This window comes from Columba livia, chromosome 11 (genome assembly GCF_036013475.1).
Source record: "Columba livia isolate bColLiv1 breed racing homer chromosome 11, bColLiv1.pat.W.v2, whole genome shotgun sequence".
NCBI lineage: Eukaryota > Metazoa > Chordata > Aves > Columbiformes > Columbidae > Columba > Columba livia.
Genome location: NC_088612.1, coordinates 2,365,812 through 2,385,255, shown reverse-complemented (window position 1 = coordinate 2,385,255; position 19,444 = coordinate 2,365,812). Strand labels below are relative to the sequence as shown.

General features: G+C 41.0%; 1 protein-coding gene across 3 annotated transcripts in view; it reads left to right on the top strand.

Annotated features, from left to right (window-relative positions):
- Positions 1–19,444, top strand: part of FBN1 (fibrillin 1) — a 153,539-nt gene that overhangs the window by 74,999 nt on the left and 59,096 nt on the right. For all 3 annotated transcript variants that reach the window (XR_010475209.1, XM_065075856.1, XM_065075855.1), the window contains 9 exons: positions 293–472; positions 1,796–1,936; positions 2,826–2,945; positions 6,404–6,529; positions 8,639–8,761; positions 13,610–13,732; positions 14,976–15,128; positions 16,355–16,408; positions 16,913–17,038. Coding sequence is in view for 2 of the 3 variants with exons in the window: in XM_065075856.1 (XP_064931928.1) it covers positions 293–472; positions 1,796–1,936; positions 2,826–2,945; positions 6,404–6,529; positions 8,639–8,761; positions 13,610–13,732; positions 14,976–15,128; positions 16,355–16,408; positions 16,913–17,038 (1,146 nt within the window). In the remaining variant the exon portion in view is untranslated. The remainder of the gene's footprint in view (positions 1–292; positions 473–1,795; positions 1,937–2,825; positions 2,946–6,403; positions 6,530–8,638; positions 8,762–13,609; positions 13,733–14,975; positions 15,129–16,354; positions 16,409–16,912; positions 17,039–19,444) is intronic.

Sequence of the window (19,444 nt, the reverse complement as noted above, 5' to 3'; positions counted from 1 at the left end):
AAGAACACTAAGTAGGTTAAGATCAGGTCCCAGCCTCACTGTTCAGTTTTGTATCCAGAATGTCAGTTATGTTGTCTTTTTACTAACAGTTTTCTGATAAGTAGTATTGATATCCTCCTATGGATTAATAACTCAATTTGTAGAACAAAGCTTTTTACTATGAAGGAAATATATAGGCACAGATTTTCTGGATTATTTAGGGTTTGTTCTTGCTAATCTGAAACACTGCAAAAATGAGGAGAGTTAGATTGAATGGGAAGTCTAAACCAGCATTCGTGTTCTCATGTTTCAGACGAGTATCGCAAATTGTGCACCGTGGCTGCTCTGCTGCCTGCAAGACCTGACCTTCCTCCCGGCCGTCCTGACCTTCCTCCGGGTCGTCCCGATGTCGTCCCTCCACCGCTCCTTCCTGGGGTTTACCCTCCTCAACAGCCAGAAATCGTCTATCCATCTCGGGTTCCACCGCATCATGGTAAAAACGAAATAAATAATAAACTTTCCCTGCACCATTTGTGTTTGGCTTCTTTCAAAACGGGATTCTCAGGAGCAGTGTGCTCACTTCAGCTCTTGGTAGCTTTTGCTTACTTTATGTTGACCTATAGTCTCTGGATACCCTTCTAATCACAGCCTGGTTACCATGTATCTTACAGCAAGCATACCTCGTTGGTAGTGTTTTCTCTGCTAAGACAGGATTAAAAATTTACATCATCACTGTCTGTACTGAGGCCTGTGTATAGTAGCATTACACTACTGTTATTTTAAGGCTGTTGTGAGCTTTGCTGCATGTCAACATTGAGGAACGTGAATAGCTCTTTGACTAGGTTGTGATAGTGATTTGAAGAGCCTGGCTGGGAGAAAGCAGCTTCTTTCAGGTTCTTTCAGGTTGTAGGAATTGCCCCGATAAAAGTACGAGTCCAAGTATTGCCAACTGTTCTGGACACTGAGGCTGACCCAATGTGAAGAAAGAACTTTTTCAGTGAAGCACACGGATAGGTTAGGTTTCTCTAGAGTAAGGAGGCCGCCAGAGCAGAATACCCATGTATTCCTTATTCTGTCGCTAGCTGAGGGAATTTATTACATGCTCATATAGCCTGCAGTAGTTAAGTGCCACCTGAAATCGTTTGGCACAGCCACATACTGTTCTGCAAGTAAACATAGGCTCATTTTGTCCACGCTGTGTGCAGATGCAAGCAGGCTCTGCTTGCACTGGCACCAGCTGAAACTATTCAGTCTTGATTCAGCACCAAGCTGAGCTAATAAGCCTAAGAGGCAAAGTATGTTAACTGGGGCCTGACACTGCACTGACGTAGCTGCACAGCTTCTGGTCAGCTGGGAGCACAGACAGAGCCAGCTCACGACTGCCTGCCAAAGACCGTATAGGCATATACCTTCCAAGGGGATCCCTGCCCTCCTCTTGCTCTTTTATCTATGGGAACATTGATAACAACCGGGCTGCCCACTCTTTGCTGCTGTGGGCTTTTAGCAGAGTCCTTGCAGCACCACGTTCCCGGTTTGCCACTAGGTATGAGCAGTCTCTGGCCTCCTTTGTCCCGCAAAAGACCAAAACAGGATCAGACTTGCCACAATGAAAAAATCAGTGGTTGCTAACTGTTTTCCAACAAATCTCTAAGAATCTAAGTGCTGTCTTGCTCTCCCAATTCTGATTTTACTATGTAATTTACATTGTGATGCAAGGTAAACATTTACTTTTAATGGAAAATGCTGTACAAGTTGCAGATCACCAAAAATGATGATGATAAGCTATTAAAATATTTTTCCAACTCTCTTATTTCAGTGATCTTGCCGGTGAACTTCACCGACTATTGCCAACTGTTCCGACATCTCTGCCTTAATGGGCGCTGTATTCCCACTCCTGGGAGCTACCGCTGCGAGTGCAACAAAGGATTCCAACTGGATGTTAGGGGAGAATGCATTGGTATGTGGTTTTCTGCTGTAAATCACAGAGGGGAATTTTGTTTTAAAGAAAAAAAAATTGTTTTCCACACAATGTAATAACTCGGCGTTCTTAAGTAAAATAACCCCCTCCAAAAAAAATCACCTAGTAAACAGACTTCCAAGAACTATTTGCTTTTAACTGCAAACTTATTTTTACAGCAGTTTTGCCTTTAAGACAGTATTTAACAAAGCTTGTACTTACCGCAAAAATTATGCACAAGTAAGGGTTTGTTCTTTTACTAACCTGTGCCTATAATGTGTTTATTAGTGATTGAAAATAACCTCTTTAAAATGCCACCAGCTCTTCGAATATGCAAAGGGCCTATTGTAAAAAACAAAAAAGCCAAACACAAACTGCAAAACAACAACCAACCAAACCCAAACAACAAACGACACCAAAAACCCCACCAAAAAAACCCCAGACCACAAAAAACCCAACAGCAGTCATGATCTGTCTTAGGAAGATTTACAAGTCCTCTTTCAGCTCATCAGGAGTATCTTGTTGGGCTCTTGAGCCCTTTAATTTTAGAACTCAGCCAGAGCTTGATAATAGGAGCAAGGATTAGGTGTCACTTAGATGCAAGATTTTGCTTCTGTCAAAATCTATGAGCCTAGTAGGGCTGGGAATTTGGCCGTGTATGATTAGGGCCTTTACCTCTTGCACGTGCAATACCCTGTCTGGTTGAGTACTCCTTTCTCCCAGCTCCTACTTAGCTCAGAACATCCGATCCTTTTACTGGGAATTTAGTGGGGTCTCCTTTCAGACTGAAGCGCCCTATTTCTCCAGCTACACAACAATAAATAACCCTACGGACCTGAATACCTTTCAGCTGATGTCTTCATAAAAATATATTGTCTGTGTTTTGCAGATGTCGATGAATGCGAGAAGAATCCGTGCATCAGTGGAGACTGTGTGAACACTCAGGGATCCTACATATGCCAGTGTCGTGTAGGATATCAGAGCACGCCAACTAGAACAGAGTGCCGAGGTAAATTACGGTTTTACAGCCATGTCTGTACAATTGTATACATACCAGGAGGGAAAATAGTTTTTAAGCAAAATTTAACAGATGTGTTAAATATGAGGGTTTTTTAAAAAAATAAATCAGCTACGGCAGTAAAAGTGATTAACCCTCCTGAGCCCTCTGTTCACAGACTGGGTGGTGAAGAAAGACATTTTGTCTTGTGTTGAAAGTATCTTGGCGCCATTTGTGGCTTTGAAGTGGAAGAGACTTTTTTTTTTCCTTTTTAATTATTGAGACACTTTTTCTTTTGCTTGTTGAAATTCTCAAGAACAATGAAATATCCCTGTTTTGGGGCAACTCTTTACCTATAAAAGACTGTTAAAAGACTAAGAGAGGTGGGAGGAAAGATAAGCCTTCCAGTGAGTAAATACCGAGCCGAGCGCCCCTGTGTTGGCCCTGCTGCCTGTCAGAGAAAAAAATCAACACAAATTACAGAAATGGAAACTTAAATAAGGCAAGGAAGAGTAGTGAAGCACTGGAAGAGTCCACGTGGGAAGCTGTAGAATCCCCATCATTGGTATTTTGAAGACCAGACTCAACAATAGTCCTGATGGTCTTCATCCTTTCTTCCTATGGGAGCGGAGAACAGGTAGCTCCTCAATGGTTGGGCCTCTCTCCGAGGTCTGTGGCTCCCAACCCCTCCTGGGCTGGGAATTTGGCTGTAAAGGTGGACACAGTCCTTTACAGTTTAGCCATAAGGAGAGAAGAATGAATGACTACTTCGATATTCCATAAGAAATGAAGCTTCTAAATGAAACAGGATGTTTGAATGCTGAGTCCCAGCTTGTCTTCATGTTTTCTGCACTAAGACAAGGGTTTCTTAAGCATGCATTCATTCTGAAGCAGAGTTTCTAAAAAAAAAAAAGGAAGAAAACTATATTAGTGTGTGAGGTTTTTTTTATTTTGATTTTTTAATTTTATGTTTAACTTCCCTTTGAGAACCAGAAAGGTATTTGTGGTACAGAAGCTTGCTCCAATCCAGGAGGACATGCAGAGCCAGCACTGCACTGCATGTTTCTGGGAGTATTTGACCTAAGTGCTGCCAAAGAGCCATGTTGTGGAAGCATCTTCATAGTTGAGCTGCCTAGTGGTGAAGGAGTGCTGAAGTGGAGGCTCAGTGGTGATGAATTTACTCATGAGTCATTTTTGTCACACGCTTTTAATTTGACTGATTCATTACACAAGCACATGCTTGTCAGAAGCCCAGTAGCTTAATGGCATTAAAGTGTGGTCACTTAGCAGTTCCCTTGCAGTCTATGGGAACTGTGCTGGCTTGATAGGCAGTGGAGAAAATGCTACAATGTGCAGAATCTTTGTTTTCTGAAGGAATTTTTACGACCAGTTTAGGGAAAAGAAAAAGGCTAGTGGGGTGCATTTGGCAAAATATGCCTATAGCACTGGTGCCTGCCAAAATCAGCATTTGCTGTAAAATTCCTTCACATGACTACTTTGTATGTTGAGGTTTTATGTTTTACATACACGAATGTGCCTGTGCTGCTATGCTTTTGCAAATGTATTCCTTACATCCATTCTTGAAGAATGAAGTCTGTAATGACCAGATGTTTATCTGTGCCTTGTTCTGACGTTCCAAGAGAGGGTTTTTTCCTGCGTGATGAGTCTGATGGGTGACACTGAACATTGCAAGTCTGTATTGCAAGCTACTGATTCAACTGGTATTAGAATCGCTTGAAAGTCTAGTAGGAGTTTAGCTGAATTAATAAGTTAATTGAATGTATAGATGAATAAGGTCACATGATTAGTGATCATAACAAAAAAGGGCTTTTGAATTGCAGAAGAAGGGATGTAAAATGGACCTCAAAAAAAAGGTGAAATTTTATGATGATGAGCTATGGATGTGTTGGAGTCAAAGCTTTAATAGTTACGTGCTTACTATAATCTACCTGACATTTCTGAGAGGAGGAGGTCAGCGATTGTGGACGTTTCAGTGAGAGGGGAGCTTTGATTTTTGCAAGTTTCTCTGAAGGAGGGGCAGGGAAATCCACAATGAAAGTTCATAATTTGACAATCAGAAATGTAACGGCAACTAGCGGCGGGGCTCTGGTCACTCGCATGTGTGTAAAGAAAACCAAGACTCTGTGTTCATTTTTTGCACCATGCTTTAGATAACACCAGGTGCATAAAAATACAAATCCTAATGAACTCTAAAAACTAAAAGGCCAGAAAAATCTTGAGATGTTGTAGCATTTCTGCCTGTCTTAAGGAAGAAAGCTGGCATAGCAGCTGAAACCAGGCTCAGGTGCAACCGTGTGCCGCGAAATTGGGGGGGAAAAGGACCAAGCAGAGACAAAACTCACTGTTACGTGTTGCTGATGGATGATGCTGGTTTATCGGTTGAGGGCAGGTTTCTCAAGCCTGCGTGCTTTTGCTGAAGTCCAGAGGGCTGCAAGGTGCCGCTGCAGTGAGCTCTCGCTTGAGCAGCTCTTGCCTCTGCGCGCCTGGCTGCTTGCTTGCAAAACAGTTCTTTTCAAGGATTTCTTCTCAGCTTCCCAGTACCATGCTGCTAGGGAGGCCCATATCGGTTCACAATTTCAAGGTGCCTCAGATCCCCCTCAGACAGGTGTCTAGAGAGCAGCGGCATTCGGGAGGACACGCTGTGCTCTGCTTTGCTGCAGGCACAGCAATGCAGCTCTGCAGGGAGGGCCTGGGGAAGGGCACCCCCAGGAGACTTGGGGAGCCAGTGTGGTTGCACCATGGATAGGTCTGCACGGGCCGTCTGAGATCTCAGTGAGCACAGTCCCCTGTGTGCAGGAATCTCTGGGAGATGGTCCAGGCCTTGATGGAGAACACTGAGCAATCTGAAAAATGTCTAGACAGTCTGTCTCAGCATCTCCTCTCCCCTCGTTTGGAGGAGAGGGAGAGCTGCCAGCCTCGTATGATATCACTATTCAGGTCCTCCAGAGCACTTGCCAAGCACCTCCTGCAGAGAGAGGGAAATGAGGAGCTGTTTCAAATATAAAATAAGCAGGAGAAATATCTTCTGAGGTGGGAAAGTCTTGAACTTTCCTGTTATCTTACAAAGCAGCAGCAAAAGACAAGCTTCCCCCATCTTTCCTTCAGTACTCAGCTATTGTTAAGTTAAGCTTCAGTAAAAATATTTTCACGATGAACAAAAATGAAAGAAAAACCCAACCCAACAATTGAAAGGGTCTGATTCTTGTCTGAGCGAGGGGCAGGGTAATGCTCACTGAAATGCTGTCACGGCAACTTGAAATTTCAAGCTCATGAACATTTTCCACCCCCCATAATGTTTGGTTATGGAAACCAAAATAAATCATTTCTCAGGTGAATATAGTTTCCATGCAGGGTTGAAAACCTAGGGAAGGGGAAATGGGAAAAATTCCTCTGGAGTATAACAAAGAAAAAAACCCCAAATGTGATTTTTCCTTTTGGTTGGCTTTCAGACATTGACGAATGTTTACAGAACGGTCGTATCTGTAATAATGGACGATGCATAAATACAGATGGCAGTTTTCACTGTGTGTGTAATGCTGGCTTCCAAGTGGCAGCTGATGGGAAAAACTGTGAAGGTAAGACTTTTCAGAATTTACTCCGCAGTTACAGTCGCAAGAGGTTATTGATGGCAGTGACAAAGGAAAGGATCCCTGGTCGGGGGGAAGGAGCAAGGAATCAAATTGCTAAATACCTTTTGCTGTGTATGGGAGGGCAAGTAAACTGTCTTTTGCAGCCAGTTCTGGAGCCTTGGCTTGGCAATCCTCAACGGGATGTCTGTCCAGCAGGAGAAATAGCACATACCACTATCGCAAAATGCAGTTTCTTTGATGGGAGCGGTAGATTTTAAAACAGAGCACGAGTCACATGCTGCCTATTTTACTGTGTGTTTAACAGCATGCTTTATGGTATCTTACTAAGTGACTAGCAATGTGTTTTATGTAGATGCAGTCTGGTCTGACCCATAAAAACTGTTTTAAGAAAAATTTGTAAACATAATTGATGTGTTCCTACCTCCCAGACCTTTAGTAAAGGGGGGAAAAAGAAGAATGTTCTTTATCATGCTTCCCAAGGTCCTTGGGAGGGTTCCCAATGATCTATTAATACGTTAAAGGAATTTCAAGCACTGTTCTTAGAAACATTTTTGGCAGAATATTATCTCAGTGATTCAGCTCAAAGACTTAAAGCCAAAATTCCTGGTTGGGATAGATACACGATTTTTTTTTTTCAATCATAAATTATTTTAGTCTGACTTAGCCTGTAAGTAAAAAGAAAACACACCATGTCTAGAAGTGTAATTTCTCTCCAAGACAGCTACAATATTAAGGAAAATAGCATGATTCTGAATATATTGTAATGTCATTACGATCCAGTGATTTTATGTGCTAGTAGTGATTCTGTTAATCCTTGGTAGAGACAGACATTTTAAGACTGGTTTTCCTGACTCCTTTTTAGATACAGTTTAGCACTATAAGCTGCTTTTAAAATATCTAATTATGGAACTATATTGACTAAATATATTTGGAAATGAATGTATTTTGGAAAAAGCCCCTTAATTCTGATTTCTTCCTTTCCCACCAAATACCATGTGCTAATAGTAATAAGAACCAGGACATCGACAGTCTGGTAAAACATTTTTAATTCCATTGCATATGCTGCCAGAATGTCTGTTGCATTCACTTATGAAACCGTTTCATCTCTGGCACTGTAATGCATTGAGTTCTGTTCTTAGGAATACATGTGCACACACACTAATCAGTGGAGACCATGGCATTGTGCCATAACTTAATGTAACTACATATAGTCCTTTAGATGAAACTGGTAAATAGTGCTGATTTTTTTGGATCTAACATCCAAAAGTGGTTGCGTTTGCACCAGGACAAAATAATGACTAAGATGCTAGAAAAGCTTATTCAAATCAAGCACAGAATCCTCTGCACTTGCCCTTTTTATTTTTGTGTAACTGTGCAGGGCTCAGAATAGTAGTGTCTGGGACCTCTGTCTTTTCTCCTCTTGGAATCATTCATCCTGTGCCATTAGGTCAGAGGGTGAATAACGCAAGTATGAAGCTGTGATTAGTAAGTGCCCCCCTACGTGACCTGTCATGCTGAATCCAGGGAAGGGGTAGGTTTTATTTTAAATGGAAATTGCTGGTGGAAGTGCCCTCAGAACGCATGCTTGAGCACAGTGCTGGGAAGTCTCCCACGTCAGGAATCTTAGACTCATCCAATGGAAATTACAAGAGTTTTCACTCCAAATGCCCACTTGTCTCCTTTCAGGTGTTCTTAGTAACGTAAACTCGTGTTTACCATTCCGAATGGGAGGCTGCTTCTAACCCAGCTTCTATTTACCTTGATTGCAACCACTCTTCAACTACATACCTTTCTCACTTTTTTTAGGGTTTTTACCAACTGGCAGTTTTTAAGCTGTCCAGTTTCTCATCTGTTTTTCATTCTCTTTGCTCTTTTTGGATGCATACCTTTGTATCTTAATGATTCTTTATGAAAAAACTGAGTCATTGCTTTGACACATCATCTAGGACGGTGCAGTATGTCCCGTTGTATACTTCTGATTATCATATACCTCTGATAACAAATAAAGAACTAGGGCTTATCTTCTGGATATAACCAATTAGAGTTCTTTAACTTAAACATTATGAGCTTTACATCTATTATGTACATTTTCAGATATGGATGAATGCAGCATAAGGAACATGTGCCTCAATGGGATGTGCATCAATGAAGATGGCAGTTTTAAATGCATTTGCAAACCGGGGTTCCAGTTAGCATCTGATGGACGCTATTGCAGAGGTGAGCACGATAAATTACAGGTTCCCAAAGCTTGTGAGTCACGTCCCTCTGGTAGCTTCAGGAATTGTTTGATTTCCTTTCAGTGATCCTTGGGAATGAGAAATACTGGGCAGAGTTCTCGTCAGATATGCTTTTTTAATCAGCTAGAATGGTTTGTCGTTGTGCAAGACAGTACTCGGTCCTCCCCAGTGTTGAGCAACTGCCCTAAGTAGCCAGTGGGAAATACGCTTTGTGCAAGGACTCTGTGATCTGACCTAGTTAAACTCCAGGGTTTTGTCTGTGAGGTCTTCTGCAGTTTGGCTGCGGTATATCTCACTTTTTGTGTTTGACCTTTTGAAGTTTTGTACCTTTGGCAATCCAGACATCCTGGCTTATTTCCTTTGGGTTTCTCCCATTCCTGCTTGGGATGGTGTTCCTACAGCACCTCCGAGGAGTGCCCAGCACCCTGTGTGACCCGGGTGCAGACATGAGCATCACAGCAAGATTGTCTTTTCCATTGGCTGCACTAACTCAGCAATACCCACTGCGGGAGACACTGCAGCATTCCGGTTGCTAGTTATGGCACTGGAGTTTCCATTCAGTCCTGTCAGGAACTGGAAGTTTTGTCTGTATAAAACTTCATGTTTCAACAAGTTTTATAGACACAAAGTAGAAGTCGAAATAAGGAATAAACAAGTGCTTGGCCAAGTTACTTAGAGTTTTGCTTTTGAAAAATTTAGAATCTTGGAATCAAGGCAGAAAAAGTGCTTGCTTACACTTCGGCAAATTTCAAAACATGTCACGCTGGATTACACAGCAGCATCTTGATGTGGACCAATAACAAAACTAAATGTTTGAGAGTTACTGACGTGAAAGGTGAATTAATTTGGATCCTGTTTCTTCTTGAACACTGTATCAGTCTTAGATCTGAACTGCGTGGTGTCTAAACTTAGATTTTTAGATCCAAACCAGGCCAATAAATTCATTAAAACATCCAAAATTTCTCTCACATTAGACAACTTTTGCACTAGGTATGCAGGACATTGCTATCCAGCCTTCAAGTGGGAGAATCATGCATTTCTAATGAGAGATGACCCCATTCTTGCTTTGTAATAGGGCTGTTTTGATTGGGAGAATGAATTGTTCTTTAGTCTCTCAAATGAACAAATGTGGAGATCCATTCAAATGTCTCCTTAGCTTAACAGCCACTGGCTGTGTTTGCAGCCTTCACACACTTAGAGCAATCAGCTTTATTTCCGTTCTTACCTATTTTTCAAGCGGTAGGTGTGTGTCTGTGCTTTGCCAAAGCTTATTTGTCAGCTGGTGGGTGTGTGGGATGGCAGTGAGACTTGGCCTCAGACTTGGAAGGGCAGAACTTGGTGCCCATCTGGCCTTGGCACATCAGCCAGTCGTGTTTGCAAAGGCCAGTGGCTGCCGTGTCCGTTGCAGGGATGTGACTCACTGATGCAAGCTCAGCCCAAATGCTTGGCTTGATTTTTGCCTTAAGCATCTTTTTGTTTGGTTGCTTGCTTGGTTTTATTTGCTTGTTTGTTTTGTTTTGGGTTTTTGTTTTGTTTCGTTGGTTTGGTTTGGTTTTTTTTTACAGCAGTCTGTGCACTGAAATACCATCCAAGAAGATGGTATGTAAATTGCTTCAGACTACTTAAAAACCAATGATACTCAACTTCACAGCCTCTGTTACATGTCTCCTGGCTAAACAGGAGTATGGATACAGCCAAAAAGGGGTTTCTGGCCCTAGAGAAACGTTACTTCTGTGCATCAAAGGGAGGATGTTTGAAAATTATCCAAAATTGCAGGCAACTCAACTGATTCCTACTGAAAGTTGGAACAGATCTTACAGTAAAATGAAGGATTTCTCCCACTGCTTTTCAACACTTACAGTAAGCCTTGTGCTCTATGAATGAGCATGCAAACATTCATTATGTGTTAAAATTGCTGTTGGGTTGAAATCAAACCAGATTTTGAGACCTTGACACCCAAATTACACTTTTTCCCAACTTCATATTTCTCTCCTTTCTTCCACTTGCCCGAAGTATCATGAAATAATTCCCAGGAATGTCGTGGCTAAAGAGAGCACGACTTGCTGGTAAATGTCTTTAGACACATTAGTAAATTTTGAAAGATTGATCTTTAATAAGGTCTTTTCCTGTACATTTTAATGTTAATCTGTATTGAGTCCTTTCCGTAGACACCACATGTGCAGGGGAAATAGCTGCTGTCCTACAGAATGGTTGGCCTGTGAAACACTCATTGTTCACACTGCATATCCTGACTTTGTTTGTGAAGGTGAATGCATTGAGACCTTACACAAGTTCAAACTCCAGGCTCATGCTTGCAAATGCTGTTAGTGCTCACGCATGTGGGGAACGTGGCTATGTACGAACTGACATTTCTGTGGCAAGTTGGCAACCTGCCTAAACAATTTTGGTACAGAATTGAACACGTGTTTTTGCCAAACTCTTTAGGGGATGAACAAAGGAATATAAGAATTGCAGTGCGCGACGTTGCTTCTAGAAACATCTCATTCGATGCACTCTAAGATGCATTTGGAGCTATGAAGAAGAATTTCTAACCCAAACTTTGGGATGCTGTAAATGATACTTTGTTCCATAAAACTGGAATTTAAGTATAAGTAAAGGGCATATGCTTGGCTGTCTGGTAAAAAATTCCACTCAGGCCGTATGAAGTAACATGCCAAAAAAGAATGTTACACCATAGTCTTATGTATTCCCTGTAATACAAGACATTCGAAACTTATTCACTATTAGATTCTTTTGCTGATGATTTTTCAGAAATACTTGCATCAGGCAGGCAGAGGATTAAAGCTTGATTCCTGTTCCATACATTGTTTCGTCTTTAGACCAAACGGGAATTCCCCAAATTGAAAGCTACTGCAAGGCAACCCAAAGTGGCAGCTCAGGAGCCTGAGCAAATTTTTCCTGGGTAAAATTAGAGGACTTAATGTACCCAGCTGACACTACTGAGCAAGCTAAGTAGAAAAGGCAAAAACTCATTGGACGTGGAGAATGAGCCCACTGTGTGGTTTTCCAGAACCAGGTTGAGGTATTCTGGCAAAAGTCAGAAAAATGAGTATTTTTGAAGTTGTCCAAATGGTGACTTTTGCCACGGAAGACAACAGGGTCTTGTCAAGGTTAGAAATGGACTTAAGGCCTGCACGTGCAGATGATTTACCGGGTGGAATCTCAGCCCTGGTAAGAGCAGAGGTGTTTTGCCCCATCTTTACTGGAGCGACGTTCTCAGTTGATCGGTGCAATTCCGCGTGACCCACTTCACCTTTCTGTAGAACATCTACAACAGTATTTCCAAAGCATTTGTAAGTAAGTCGATGCAAAAGAAAACAGATTGCACATTTCACCTCTCGTGAGCTTACAAAATAGTTTTTAAAATTTACAGGAAAAGGAGACAAAAAGTAACTTTGCCTTTCTGTTTCTATAAGTAACCTTAAGAAAAGAAAGCTGTGGGGTTTGTTTTTGTTTGTAGGAGAGCTTGTATCTCTCAAAGGAGTACAGTGTTGTCTAACAAAGTAACTGCTTACACTGTTAAATAGTACGGGCGTATTTTGAAGTCCCAACTCTGTTTTTACTTACACTGAGTAAGGGCTAAAAGTAGGAAAAGCGTTTAAGGTTTCTGAAACAGAACAAAAGATTGCAGGATGAAGTAGAAAGGAATCAAGCCTACATACTTAAATATAACTTCTATTTTAAAATGCAGCTTGAAAAAGGAATCTTGGATCATACAAGCCATGTGTTATGCCAAACAACACAAACTAAGTAAAACACAGAGGTGTTTCACTCTCAATTTGCCCTTTTAAGGTCAAAAAAAGGAAGTTGTCACACACACTGTCTCTTAGATAGATTATGGAGAGTTGTTACGATGCAATTATTTTATAAAGGTTGTACATACATCCAAACAATATTCTAAACTCTACTTTTCTTAATCACTTACAAAACAATGGCACGCTCTCTGTCTCTAGAGAATGATCTTACTATTGACAGGATACACAGCCTTTAGAATTTAGTACTAATTTGACGTCCCTTTGTGATAGCCTAATATTATAAGGCTTCGTTCAGTATTTCTTTGCTAAGGGCCTTATTGTTCAACGCACTATTGTTGGGCAAAGGTGGTAGCTTGTGCTCAGGGCTCAAATCATTAACAAGTTCCTGTCAAGGCTGGAGTGCAGTCTGTCCATTTAAAGTGTATAAAATGGGCTGTAATGAGCATCTGATAGGAAAAGCCGATTGTCACGCAGATCACCGGAGAGACACGACGTGGGGCAGGGGCTGGCTGCCGACAGGCCGGTGTACGGCCAAAATCTGAACCCACAGCAGGCGGAAGGGAAATTCTTTGATGGCCCCGTGAAGGGACCTCGTGTGGGGGTGAAAGATTCAATTTGCTGTCTGGACTCATTTCTTACAGGATAATCTGTTACCACAGAAAGGGGATGCGCTCTTAAACACTGCAGAAGTCCTTTGTCACAGCAGTCACAATTTCGTCCTTCCTCTGACTGTTTTTGCCCAAATGACCTGTAAATCAGAATATGTTCCTCTTGGGAACAAGTTAGGAGAATGTAGCTCCTTTTTGCTTTCCAAGGACTGTGAAATTATTTTGTTCTGTTTATTTCTCTCGAATTGTGCATTTTCTTTCTCCATTTCCCAGAATGAATTAATCATTATTCTTAATAAAACCTTTATTTGAACTAGTTTCCATTTACACTTGATATTTTTCTATAGGATACATTGAAAATAAGCTGCACAAGTGCAAGTTTCAGCCAGCCATTGAACACTGTGTAATTTAGTTCCTAATAAAGCTCATTCTGTTCTCCAACAGACATTGATGAGTGTGAGACAGCTGGAATATGCATGAACGGGCGCTGTGTGAACACTGATGGCTCTTTCAGATGTGAATGCTTCCCTGGCCTTGCAGTAGGACTGGACGGACGCGTGTGTGTCGGTAAGACAAGCTTCGTGTGTGGCGAGTCACAATTAGCCAATGTTAAGGCACTAACGCTAGACGGATGGACAGACCAAGTTTAAATGTAGACTTTGCCATTTTTATCATGGATTGGTGGGTGCTAGTTATGGTGGATACTAACAGCTCAGGGGTATTTACTGCAATAGCCTGGTTTGCTCTTCTATCTTTTCCTTCGCATTTAAAGAGAAAGAAAGTATGTGTCAAATCACAAGGTCAGGTAGACAGTGCAGCATAGTGCTGGTGAGTAGCTGAGAATTTGCCCCATTTCTGTCAATGTAAAATTCTTCGTTTGTCACCGAGCTGAAAGATGTAATTACTCTTTCCCCTCCATTTAAAGTGGGGCGTATCAATTTTTCCACTTCTGCCAGTTTCTCTACAAGTGAAACACGTTTGAGATCTTTGATTTTCAAATTCAAATGTGTCCCACAGCACTTATGGGCTAGTATTTAAAAAGTGAGAAATGTCACCCCAGGACCTGAAAACATTACCATTTTAAACCTTATCACTGGAATATCATTACTGACTTTTTCTTTGTTTTTACAAAAAAAAAATATTTTTAAAAATGACAGCATATTTTTTGATCTCTTCCCCATGCAAGTTTTTCTTTTCCTCCCATTCTGGCTCTTTTCAGGTATAAAATGAAAACAAATGCTTTAAGGTCACCATAGTGGGCCCAATCCAGGGTATTTGTACCAGTGGTGATTTTAGCCTGGATGAAACAGAGACAACTAACAAGGTTGAGAGGGGGAGGAAATACTTGTTATTAATATCAAATGAGTTCTCTGACTCTGAGAGTAAATTAAATGGTGCTGAGGTTTGTTGGATGTTTTGATATATACTTGGTTCTCGCTCCTGGCACTGTTACTGTCAAGTTACAAGTGAATAATATCCCTGTCATATGACAGAGACTTTGTCCCTTTTCCCAATGGCGTCTTGCTAGTTCAAGGTAAAGTATTTGTTGTTCCCCTAGTACTTCACTAATGCATGTTAAGCCGTTAAATGCAGTAACTCGTTTGTATGTCTGAACGCTTAGGAGCGTGAGGAAAAAGTATTTCCCGTGCTGAGCAGAGTGAGGGTATGGTGAAAAGCATAAGGAAATGGTGAAAGATGTTTTGTTTTGACAGCTATTTTACAATGTTTATCACACTCGAGCTACGTTTAATACTTGTTGTAATTTATGACAGTTGGCTATGGCAGGATTAACAGCGATTTCTTTCCTCAGATACACATATGCGCAGCACATGCTATGGTGGCTACAAGAGAGGACAATGCGTGAGACCATTAACCGGTGCAGTTACAAAATCAGAGTGCTGCTGTGCCAGCACCGACTATGCCTTTGGGGAGCCGTGCCAGCCCTGCCCAGCGCAAAATTCAGGTACAGCACATTTACTGGTACATATTCAAGTCTAAGCTTTATGTTGATAAACGATTTTTAGAAAGGTAAGGTACAGTTTAGTATAAACATTGCACCCAGAATCAGAAGGGTTAAATTGTCATATAACGTTTTATATATTTTGAGCAATCTGCTGTTTTGCATGTTGGAAAAGTAAAGGAGAGAATTTTTTAAAGCAACAGTAAATGCCAGTATCTGAGTCCAGAGTTGTTACATGCATTAAACCAGATTTTCAAATAATAAACTCTATTTTGATAGATGTGGATAACATAAAATAGCGTTTTGACCTCAAGTTATTTATGGAAACATCTTGAGTAATTCATGTATTCAAATCCTTATGTACACCTGTCAGTCAGATGTTTGCTGCCTGGATTCTATAGCCTTCAAGGGATCTGGAATTGTTTGTGGACTAAGTAGCTTTTGGATAGTCGATGCAAAACCAAACATGCAGTGAAGCTGGTTGAGAATACCTGTTAATCTGCTGGTTATGATAATAGTGGAAGATGTGTTGCGTGTGATTTTCCTTAAAGACAGCTAAATCCATAAATATTTATAATATTTATTATTTTTAGCAGTCTCATTATTTGGGCTGTTATTAAAGTGCAAATATATTGGAAGATGCGGATCTACATGGCAACAATTAATGCTGATCTGACTGTCAGTTTATTCTTTTGATTATTCTGACCTCAAAAGAAGAACTTGAACCCAGCAGTAATTGAGATACTTTGATACCTTTTTTTCCTTTTTAAAAAGAATCAGAGGTCATTGATCTGCTATAAACTCCTGAAGACACTCCTGCTAAATGAAGTTAAATATGGGGTAGACTTATAGCAAAACCTTTTCTGGTTCCTGGTCACTTTGAATGTGCACCTTGCACAGGCACTTGGGCAGATGAGTTCTGGAGAATCTTGCTGTGAATATGTTACGGTTCGTTTGTGTAGGAGGGCCAGCATGAAGTTTATGTCTATTCCTAAATGCCTCAGTTCTGCATGTGGAGCTTTTCCTCATCTGTCTTCATGAGCAGATGCAGAGCCTGAATCTGCTAAAACATTTCACAGCTTCAGAACACTGTGAGGCTAGTAATGTTTCTGAATAATTGCAGGGTATGTTATTTCATTTGAATAATTAATTGACATATTATATATGACGATGCTGAAAGCAATGAGGTAAGAAAGAATATTCCAGTAAGTACTTTAATATTTTTTCAGCTGAATACCAGGCCCTGTGCAGCAGCGGAACTGGCATGACGGCAGGAGGAAATGGTAAGATCACCTAATGTAATTAAACTATAGCAGCTCTGGCTAAAAGCTTGGATTTGTTAGACATGCCAGTGGGATGAAAGCAGGAAAGAATGGGAGGAAGGCTTATTGACATGACACATAAGAATAATTTAGGATTAAATGAGCATTCAGAAAGGAAGAGTGTTCATTCTTTGGAGAGCGATGCCATCAGGAGATGCAGGGGGTTATTAGTACATGTGCATCTCTAAATTAAGACCTCAGTTTAATATCCCAGTTCTTATCTACAGTTGCAAGTCTCTTAAATGTCTGTGCTCTAGAGATGGTCAAAATCGGTGTGAAAGGGATGCTTTTTTCTCTTGAGTGTGAATATTGATGTGTGAATTCCCTCATCAGAACTACGTGGAGCAGCTATTGTTAGTGATATTGGAAATCTATCATTTTCTAGTTTGGAGAATTAAGCCCCACGACCCCTCAACAACTGACTCTATTTTCTTCGTTTTGTTTCTGGTTTTTATCTTTGTGTAGATATTAATGAGTGCTTACTGGATACCGATCTCTGTCCAAATGGAAGGTGTGAGAATCTGCATGGAACATACAAATGTATTTGTAACCCTGGATATGAAGTGGATTCAACTGGGAAAAACTGCATTGGTATAAAACGTCCCATTTTTATTTTTGAAGTTTGATGCTTGTTTTTATCCTCTTTTGCCTTTTTTTTTCCCAGTGTTTCATCAGATCCACTACCTGCCTTTCTGATACTTCTGGATGTTTCTGCTGAGCTCTTGTTTTAATTTCAGTGCTTTGCAATGCTCATAAAATCCTCCACTGTGAGGGACCGTTGCCATCAGTGACTTAAATCACTGGCAACCAGGCAATAAATATCCAGTTCAGTTAAGTCTGGTGAACATGTACTCTGCAGTACCAGTGTTTCTGAAAATGAGAAGAATTCAGATCCAGCAATTGCAGAGCACCACAGGGGGGGTCTAGGATCACTGCTGTGCTGGGTGCCTCCAAGAGCAGCAGATTTAAGTAAAACTCCCAACTGATCATAAGAAGATAAGCATCCCATGTGCTACAGAAGGCTTACATGGTTTCTCCCAGCTCTTAATTTGGGGATGATTACCTTTCAAGTTTCAGACAGGGCTACTGGTTTAACTGTGTTAAGTGTACTGGCCAGACACAGGAAAATTTCCTGTCATTGGAAGCAGCAGCGGAATCTGATAGCACGTGTGTCTCAGGGTAGGGCTGGTTTCCTGTGCTGTAAAAGTGAAAAAAACCTAAAGCCAAATTCTTCATCACAGAAAAGGTGATACAAGTTGTTCTTGCTCCTTAGAGGTGTCCAGTGGGAGCACTGTAGCATGGGATGAAAAGAATTCAAATCAGTAGCAGTCTCTTCCAGTGTCTTCTCACACTATCTTGGATGTTAAATAAAGCATCTTGGATGGTAAACAAAGCATCAGATGCCTACAAACTCCTGTTGCAAATTTTAATTCTGGCAATTTTCTTGTTCTATTACATGATCCCATTGAAAGCCCATAACTTATAACCCTTTAGATCCCTTTCTTCCACTCCTTCATTGGTGCATTGTTCCAAACCTCCTTTGCACAACTCATTAGAAATTTCTTCTGGTTTCCTGTTAAAATTTGTTTGTGACCCTTTTATCACTACTTGATGCTGTACTAACATTATCCTTTGACTTAGCACCCTGTCAGCACTTATCCCCAAAGAATTTATAGAGAATTATCATATCCTTTCTCAAGTTTGTGGGCTAAACTATCCAAATCCACACTTAAGAGAGCCTTCAGCACAACTGATCTGCCCAGTGGATGCAGCATTCTGATGAGGTCTGACCAGTGCCTTGTATAGTGGTGCCAGTAATTCTCCATTGTCCCTAGGAAAAGCCTGCCTAAACTGACTCTAGAGTACATTAGTTGTTTCTTACATACATATCATCCTTTGGGATCAAAGTCAGTCTCTAACTGGGAGTTACATCCAGAGTTTCCATAGCCTTCAACTGATGTGTTCTGGTTTATAACATGTTATTGTTATTGGTCCCTAATTGCGAGCTTTTGAATGTTGGTGATTATATTTAATCCTATTTCTCTCATTCACGCAGTCAAGATTAATTTAGTCTTGCATGATTATTGGAATTAACTTCCAGCTTAGTGTTGTCCACAGTTTTTGATCCCATTCAATTTTTATTTCTACATTGCAATGATTATTTTATAGGATCCCTGAGAGGCATGGCTAATATCCTCTTTCCATCGTGATTACTCTGCTTTTTAACATACCCTACTGCAATCTCCCCTTCAGCCAGCTCTGGAGCCACCTCAAACTTCTTAAATTCCTTCCTGTTATGTCCAACTTACATAATAATTTTATTTGGATTCTGTATTCTCTACTTAAAGATAAATAGCTTAAGTCATCTGTGATATCCCAGTCTAAACTATCCACTATCTTGTTTTTGAAAAAAAAAAAAACAAGAGTCGATCTGGCTTTGATAAAATTCATGCTGTAATTCATCCCATTTTCCCATTTGTTTCTTTGGCTTTAATTATCCATGTCCCATTTCAGTGTCTGCCCGTAGCTCATGGCACCCCTTCTCTTCTCCCCATCCATCTGCGAGTTTTCCAGCTGCTCCCCAGCCCACCCTGGTGCAGCCCACGTCCCTGCTCCATCACAGCTGTTTCCCATTCTTCCATAATGTTCCACCTGGCCCTCTCTCAATTTTTCTGAACTCCTGTGAAGCTTCCCACACGGTCTGTTTTATTCTGCAAATCTCCCTGCTTTTCCTAGGCCTTTTGCTGTTTCCAGCTGCTGCGCTTGACCCCCGAGTCTTCCCAACTTCTCTCAACACTTTCTGAGGCCTCTCTGATTTAGCCAGTTGTTCCTGTCTGCTCTTGGGGTCTCCTGCTCTTCACCTGCCACCTATGGCCCATTGCCACCTTCTTGCAACTTCTCTCTAACGACCACAGCTCTTCCAATGATTTCCTAAGGGCTCTTGAAATTTAGCGCTAGCATTTCTATTGAAATTTTTCACCTCTGAAGCAAGTGTAG